Source organism: Neodiprion virginianus, chromosome 6, assembly GCF_021901495.1.
Source record: "Neodiprion virginianus isolate iyNeoVirg1 chromosome 6, iyNeoVirg1.1, whole genome shotgun sequence".
NCBI lineage: Eukaryota > Metazoa > Arthropoda > Insecta > Hymenoptera > Diprionidae > Neodiprion > Neodiprion virginianus.
In genome coordinates, this window is record NC_060882.1 from 6,112,149 (window position 1) to 6,120,693 (window position 8,545).

General features: G+C 43.3%; 1 protein-coding gene across 1 annotated transcript; it reads right to left on the reverse strand.

Annotated features, from left to right (window-relative positions):
* Window positions 1-340: 340 nt before the first annotated feature.
* Window positions 341-6,337, reverse strand: LOC124308226 (glutamate receptor ionotropic, delta-1). The gene is made up of 9 exons (XM_046770733.1): window positions 6,080-6,337; window positions 5,065-5,198; window positions 3,852-4,028; window positions 2,703-2,929; window positions 1,753-1,862; window positions 1,468-1,661; window positions 1,261-1,372; window positions 1,001-1,190; window positions 341-886 (listed from the first exon to the last, which is right to left on the reverse strand). The coding sequence occupies exons 1-9, from the start codon at window positions 6,177-6,179 to the stop codon at window positions 442-444; spliced, it is 1,689 nt and encodes a 562-aa protein (XP_046626689.1). The 5' UTR covers window positions 6,180-6,337; the 3' UTR covers window positions 341-441.
* Between the last annotated feature and the right edge of the window lie 2,208 nt (window positions 6,338-8,545).

Genomic DNA, 8,545 nt, shown 5'->3' on the forward strand with positions numbered 1-8,545 from the left:
ATGCATTTTGCATAATATATTACAACATGCGTATACCGGTGGATTCGGTATTTTTTTTTTTTTCTATTTTGTTTGTCATACTTTTCACGATTATACTTTTACGCTGTTTCGAGCAATCTGGAAAAATGGGAACAATGGGGATTTTTAATACTCAGAATGAAAAAAAAAAGAAAACGAAAATATTATGTGTTGAATGTTTCAATCGATTAGATTTGATAGCCACGATTGAAAAAAGTTTTCTCATCGCGATGTTCTGCTCCTTCATTCCGTATCAACGTTTTTCGTAAATTTATAGTACTTCAAAGTCTGCGTGGTGTATCAAAGATTTTACGATTCGATGAATTATTGCCAAAACTCATTTTATTTGTAAACGAATACACGAAAGTTACAGTAGTAGTTAATTTGTATAATATTTTACACTCTGTGAGAAGGTTTTCGTTATCATGCAGCATACTGGAACAGAAAAGCGGATGGCGCTCGTACGGGAACGAGTCTTTTCTCGCCGTCCTTTTCCCTCACGATGTAATAATCGCGACCATTGATCGACTGTTTTTTCGAGTAATCCTGGATGTGGATATTTTGGTAAAGCGGCGGCGGACTTCTCTGGAAGTTTGATTTTTCCGCAACGTTTATCCGGTACGCCGGTAGCTCGGGTTTCTGGTTCCTCAGCTTTTCTCGCTTTATGACAAGACGGTAAATCACTTCAACCGTGAACGCTGTCAGAGCAACGACGAACCCGATACCGACACCCTTGTACGTCATTACCAGGTCCGAGTTTCGCAGCTGCCTTTCGGTGGATCCCAAATTCAACGGACATATCTCGGTGCCGGGAAGATGCTCCGAAGTCTTGAAACTTATGATCCCGGTTTCTACCAGCGCCAAAAGCCTGTTTCAGGATTTTCGTTGTCGTTTTTTACTTCGGTTTAATTTCAGAAAAGCTAACAATTTTCCCGGCTCGATCGAGCCACCCAATTATCACCTGTTAAACCTATTTACTGACCTCTTGTTAATGGCAGCGTCGATCGTTGTGTTCAGCTGAAAGGCGAACGCCTGGCTCTTCGTTATTATACTACCCGGCATTATCACGAAGGTGCATCGTTTCGACTCGAGAACACCGTCTCGCGTTTTATTCATGTAATCGTTGAAGAGCAACGACGTCACTATAGATCTTTCCCGCAGATACATTTTGTCTGAAATACAGGGTGCATGGGGTGAGGACAGGGTCGCGGGTGGGGTGAAATTCACTCGTTTCGTACTCACTCGAACTAACCAAATCGAGAATGTATTTGTCGTCCTTGTTTGCCAGGTTGAGAAATATTCCGTATCCCTTTTCGACGGATCGACGAAGCATCGTAAGTTCGTCGTTGTCCTTCTGCGTGTAATCGTGCGGTTACAGAACGCGAGGTTTCCTCATTAGGTACCTCAATTATACGCAACCTTTAAGACACACCCTAATTTAATTCTCACCTGCGTTATCATCTTTTCGATCGCGTTACCCTTCTCGGCGATCCATTGCTGATGTTTGTTCGCTAAATCACTTGCCGAACCTATTGGCAATGTGAATTGCGAGAGTGTCAGAAATGCGGTCAAATTAGCCGTGTAGAATGAAGTCAGTACCGTTATGAATAACCACCAAGTAGCGAATAACAATCTTGCGGAATCTGTAACGAGATTATCGAGACTTGTTCAACTTTTATACATCTCAAATCAGGTATGTACCTTCGATGCGAAAGGTGAAGGAAAAAGGCTGACCTGTTACCGGCGACAAAGTTGATCCTTGTTTGAGGAGAGCGCCGTATACGAACCACATGCAAGTCGCGAGTGAATATTTTCGCGGTTCTCCATCCCGGCATAGTAGGAATCTGTACATGCGTGGAAAAGAAAAATGTGGTGACGATATTCATATTACACGCTTAAAAAACACCAAATGTTCTCTTAGACGATGTCATCGCTCGTAATACGTTTCTCTTGTGTTACAAGCAACGGTCTAATTGTACAGGTAACCTTAAGTGTGGTAAAAAATTAAGTGAAAATTAATATATATACACATATATATATATACCTTGTACTTCGCGAGAATTTTGAGATATAAAAAACTGTCGGGTAGAATTTGACGGAGCGGCGTGTGAACCGCGTAAATAAAATTTAAAGATTGCAAGCGAGTCTGACGATGCGTGACGGCGCGTGTCTTATCTCTTGGGACTAATTTGAGCGGCGCTTATACATTATCAACAAACTAAATTGGTATTTTCAAATAACAACGGTGTCGGGGCGGGTGTAGTCGCAACAAAAACACACAGAGTACGTTACATATGTATAACATCGAAGTTTGTTTACCCATTTAGGGAATTCCGTTCTAATCTGATTGGACTTAGAAGGAATTATGTTTTTCGGCATGTGTATAATAATAACGAATTCTAAATACGAGGCTCGCGTATACACGGCTTCAGAAATATTCCAATAACAATATATTTTCACAACAATTCAGGCGTGAAAAACAATAACACTCTTGCGTATACGGAAACTATAATAAGATATGAGTATAACGTAGAACTTCTCTCCGTTTATAGTTTCTCGCGTTGAATGTGTTCCAGGAGTTTGACGGTAACGATATTTCAATTTAGGATCTTTCTTTCGAGAGAAATTTAGAGGCGCGATAAAAATCTTCAATTCTCACTTTTACGTCACGCGTTCGTCGTTACCTTACAAGAATCAAAAAGTAAAGGGTCGGCCCAGCTGCAAGTACGGATATTACAATGAGAATCCAGACTTGGGTGTCAAAGGGTGCGAGGAGACCCGAACCGGTCGCGGATTCTCCGGGTCTCTTCATCAGGATGGTCCATTCGGCCTCGTCCAACTCGGTGCTGTACTTGATGAAGTTTCGAAATTCCGGTACGACGGGAACGAAGGCCACCGCCATGTCGACTTCCTGCAGCAGAGAATAAAGAAAGAGAGTTTGCAACCGCTGCAGTACGGTCATCGTACGTGTTGTACAATAAACGTTTAAGGATGTAATTGACTCGTTAACGCTGTACGATGCACGTAGGTACAAACTCGCCGTTAGATAACTATACGAAACGAATCTCTCCCTCCTCCTTCTTATTACTCTTCCCGACATTCGGGTCGTTTCATTAGCCTCGATCCCACCTCTTCCTCTAACTCCGTCTAACTCCTTCCAGACTGACAATAAGTCCAAGTTGGAGTCGGTTTTACAGACGTTTTTTTCACTGCAGGCACGCGCGCAAGTGTAACACGTTTCAATGCAATTTACGACTGACCGATAACGTGAATTTATCACGTGGGAGATCTGCGAAAAGCGCGCGGATTGAAGCTTTGATCGAGAGGAAAAAGAAGGGGTACTAAGAGAAATTTCACTTTGGAAAAGAAAATCAACGAAACACCGGATGTTTCTCGTTATGCGTAATAATCGCACCCGGCAATACTCGACATTGATATTCGTATGACTAATTACATCCAACGCTGATTACTTAATCAATGTTTACGTTATATTTTCAGAATTATATGACGCAATAACGGAGCGAGAGGGTCACACAGCGTCCGTTAATAGATCGTTGCAATTATAATGCTTATTCATTACGCTGTATACGTTATTGCTAGGGGGTATTCGCTCGTTGATCGGGCGACAAGCGATTTTAGTGATTTCGAGCGATCTCGAGCGATTTTTAAAGTTATCGCTTTCCAAAGCGGTTCGCCATTCCGACAAGCGAGCGACACCCTAGCGTTATTGTTGCAAGGCGTGACGCGTGTTTGGAACTCCACCGACATGCGTATTCACCTGTCAACGTGAACTAACAGTGTCGTATATTTGTAACAAAAAACTTTGCGCCGACCTTTCTTACTAGCTGTCCAAAAATCCCGGTTTTCACGTCACCCAGCACGCTCTCCTTCGGCAAGACGATCTTGTAGGTGAAATTCATCTTGCTGCGTAACAGTTCGAAGATGTAAAAGGCGTAACCGACACCCACCAGCGTCCCGTTCTCCATTATGGTACCGGAGAACGGCATATCCTGTGTGCATATGAATGTAAAAAAATTTTGCCGCGAGGGACGAAACATAATTCCTCAAGACCGCGGACGTGTATAACATGAGGTTATTGAGCGTGGAAAAAGATTTTCATTTTAATTTAAAAAAGTTGAAAAAATGAAATAAAAGTTAAACCACGGGATAAATTCTCGTCGGGTTATTACTATCATTGTTATTATTAATTTTTTTATTATTGATATTATTATTATCGTCATCCTTAAATCCGTATACGTTGCGCGAATGACCGCTCGATCTTCTCCAGACACGTGCAGACCTTCGGATCTTACATACATACATATATGTACATATATTACGAATAGCGGCGGCACACGCCGCATCGCCGTCTCCGCTTTCGAGGTCGTAAATTATTGCGTTTGCGTGTGTATGTGTGGGTGGGTGTGGGTGGGTGAAAGAACAAAGGATGAAAAATTAGAAACTAAACTCGTTCGGTAGAAGATGCCGCGGTTTGTGGCTAGAGTTTTTTGCCCACACCTATTTACGATTTAACACAACGATACGAAGGACGACGAATTATTTATTCACCGCGTGTCTAACGAGCTGCGCGTGGGTGGCGGATCTCTTCGCACGGTGTATATGAGATTTGTTTTCCTTCGTTATCGAATATCTTTGTATACTCTCGTCAATATAGTGTGTAGTTGAGGAACCCGACCGACGATCCGGTGGCGGCTGAGGCGGCGGTCCCATAATGACTGAATCAACGTACCAAACGGAACCGTAGACGACACAATCGAGCACCGACGTGCAGCAGCCCTCGGATATTGTTTCCGATATTTTTATCTTATATATTTTACTTTTTTTTCTTCACACCATTCGTTGCGATACAGATTCGGAAGGGATTATCGTTCGGTGTTCTTATGCGGATCGGTTGTAGATCGGTTATTGTTACACGCGACGATCGCGGTTAATGCGGTTCATCGGCGATGCCTTTTTTTTAACATCGTACAAACGAGACGAAGATGAGAAAGAAACAACGATAGAAAGTAACTGAGAAATATTTACCTGCAAGGTTGTTATCAGCAGTTCTGACGGCATATTCGTATCGACGGTCTGATTCATGTCGTCAGCCTCCGTAGCAGCGCCACGTCCAACCACGTCAACCTCTGATTCGCTCGGGTTGACGAACTCGACTTCATCTGGAAAGGAGAAAAAAAAAAAAAAGAAAAAACGTCTCCAATTCCGACGATGAGTGTAATTTAGTTGCGTTTTATATACTTTGTTGCCGGTTCGTTAAACGGGTAGCATACTTTGATGTGGTTGGAAGAATGTATCGTCCGTTAAGAATATAGCCGGGTATGGGTGTGGTAATTTAAGTATTACTTGGTACCTTTTAACGGTCGTTATGCAAATTTAACGACACGAATATCACAGCGTATGAAAAGCAATTTGAATTTTTATTTACCCGAGTGCAATCTGCGCGCGTAACCCGTTCGAATCGCTTGACGGCAAGTGCTTGGCAAATGATTATCAGGATTTCATTTTAAACTACAATAATTGTACCTGTTGGTGGGTTACCTAATTTAGAAGCACGGTGCATACCGGGGCTGGCGTACAATTTAGCTTGCCACAGCAAATATAAACACCGCCCGACGAAAGCTGTAATCACAATTTTTCGTTATAGCTCTTGATTACATTCGTTTCCGACGCTCAACACGATAAACGTATACCTCGCTCCCCGTAATGAAACGTTACGGATATAATGTGAACCCGTTAGGAAAATATCGATACAATTCAGAGAGGAGAATTCTCCTGCCGATTAGCCAGCCGAGCAGGATATCGGATTTATTTATAACAGCACCGTGATTGGGTCTTCATCCTGGCTTCGGGTTCGAATAAGATTCGATAAATCACGCGGTCGTCCGCAGTCAGCGACCATATTCAATTTCTGAAAACCGACGACTCGCAACCAATTTTGATAATTATTCTCCGAGAATAGATTTCACCGAGGAAATCATTGAGAGAGGGAAAATGACGATGGTTAATCAGTGACGAAGTTTGAAACGACCGTGTCTCGTACCTTTTGGACCGCTGAAGAGATCGCTCCGAATCGCACAGTCGATCGCATTGGGAAGGATTATACACGCGATGGTGATCAGGAGCTTATTAATCCCTCCCATAATTGTCCCGTGTACTACATTTTTTAAGGTTCAGAACTCGGCGCCCGATTACGATCCTCCAATTATCCCGATCCACCATCCACTGACCCGACTGACTGACTGCCTGACCCAAACAGCCACGGATTATCCACTGGCCAGGTATCAGGGTCACTGGAGCTGACCCGAGGCTAACCTTAACCGAAATCAATACAGGTGACTGTGTTTTCGTACTGCTAGTATGAAGTATGCATATATATGTACATATATATATATTTGCATAATATGTATATGTGTAGACATAAAAGTTGCGCGACGTCGGTCTTGTCACCCCGTGACAGTCAGGTGTGGAAGAAGCACCCCTATGACTTCGACGCGTTGACTTCCTCGCGCCCGCGCAGTCCGAACATTTTTCACTTGACTAATGTCTAGGTATTATTTCAGGGATCGGAAACTTCAGTAACAATTATATCGTAGATTTTTCGCCCAAAGATACAAGAATTTTCTACAAATTTACCTGAAAACGCGTAAACACCGTTGCTTATCTTCGATACGCACTTATTTTTGTCAAAAATATTTGTGAACCATTTCAGCGTCGGTTATGGAATTTCAAAATGGATGCTATTGACGTACGGTGAGCGTGACGTGGTCTTGCGGGACGTTTTTACTTTCAACCATGGTTAAATCGAGTGGATTCATTTTCATACCTTACGTCTTCCGGGCTCGATAGCTCATTAAATATTCAAGACAATGCAATTTTTCTTCATAGGATCGCGCTGATTTTTTTCCGGAAAAATCAGGCGGCATACGGATTGATATTGAGTCTGTATTAAAAATCATGTTAAATTAATGGCGATTTGCGGAAAAGTGACGGACGGTGAAAATAAATCTTTTTGGCGTTCGAATTTCATTTAATCATTTCGATGGCCATGGTAGGTACAACAATTTATCGTCAACGGTCACCCGTCCGATTGACGCTTCCGTTCCAATAATTTGATAACTTTACTGATTTTCATTGTACGCACAGGTGTGTGTACACAGATCGTGCCGTGCGGTTTGAGGTTCTCGTTCCGCATTTTCTGGCGACGTCTCATTAATGCCGGCTGCCGATAAGGAACGAGGGAAATTCCGAAGTCGAAACGAATGCTAGCCGATAAACGGAAGGTGATCCTAACGCACGCATCGTTGGATGAAAATTTAAATTCGATCCGCTGCACGGCGCGATCGAAATATATGGGTGAATGAATGACGATACGGCCGATCAACGGAGGATGTGGAGTGTTGTCCTATAATTCTCACCAGCCGAAGTCTATTGGTACACGTCACGTCTAGCTTCTGCTGCATATTTCAGAGCGAACTAGGACGCAATACACATTATTACCATCCGACCTAGTTTTTATTTTTTTTATTTTTTTTTTTTTCCTCTTCTATTTCTCGACCTCTCGTTCGCACGTCTCTCTCGTCGTCGGTCAAACAAACGTCCGCGGAGCGAACGAGACGACCTAAAACTGGCCGAGGTTCGCACGTATCGGCGGCGTAAATTAACGTCGCGATAACGTGGAATCTGGATCGACGACTACGACGACGCGTCCGCCAGACTAGGCGGGCTTTATCTGCATGACAATAAGCCTTTTCTCCCGTGGCAATATGCAAACTTGAAACGACGTTACACACACTCTTACTACGACACAACGACCACGTTGTCCGTGGTCTGGACCATCGTCGTCTCGTCGGAACCTTCGACCAGTCGAGCGTAACGTGCAAACTTTCCAGCTGACGGGAGTTCGACAAAATTATAATTCAATTTGACATTGAGTCAGACGATCGGGTCATTGAGTGCTCGTTTATTCATACCCGTTCGTTGGTCGAGGTTCAACGTCCAAGACGAGCGTCGTTTAAATTTGCATCTCGATCAATTGGCCGTAACTAGTAGTGTTGATTTCTTCATCTTTCATCGACGATCGGACGTGGCGACGATGCGGCCCCCTTATTCGACTCTCGAACCCTTTTTACAGGCCAATAACTGTCAAACGTGATCGCGATGCGTGTCGGCGACACGAGCGGCGTTAGCTTACTATCTTACTTGCTATCGGCCATTGAACAAGACTCTCTCAGACTGCACTCTGAACGGCAATTTGATTTATAGGTACGTACGCGAGTAGGTACCTGGGATTCATTCGAGTCTTGAGCTTGAGCTTTCGTACATCGAACAAGGTTCGAAAAGTTGTCGTAATTACTTGTACCTCCTATAGAAGAATGATGCAACGAATTTCCATTAACGAAACTCTTCCTCGCGATATGTATTACAGGTTACGAACAACGGTGCAGAATACGCGTCTGTATGTGTGTGGAGGTATGGTTTAGATTGAATTAAACCGCCGTTTGCCCAC

Excerpts from the sequence above, each read along its gene's own strand:
- LOC124308226 (XM_046770733.1), bottom strand. The coding sequence starts at position 6,179 with ATGGGAGGGATTAATAAGCTCCTGATCACCATCGCGTGTATAATCCTT. Across the intron at positions 2,930-3,851 it reads TTGGACAGCTAGTAAGAAAG|GAAGTCGACATGGCGGTGGC; the intron begins GTCGGCGCAAAG and ends TCTCTGCTGCAG. Across the intron at positions 1,191-1,260 it reads TCTCGATTTGGTTAGTTCGA|ACAAAATGTATCTGCGGGAA; the intron begins GTGAGTACGAAA and ends CCTGTATTTCAG.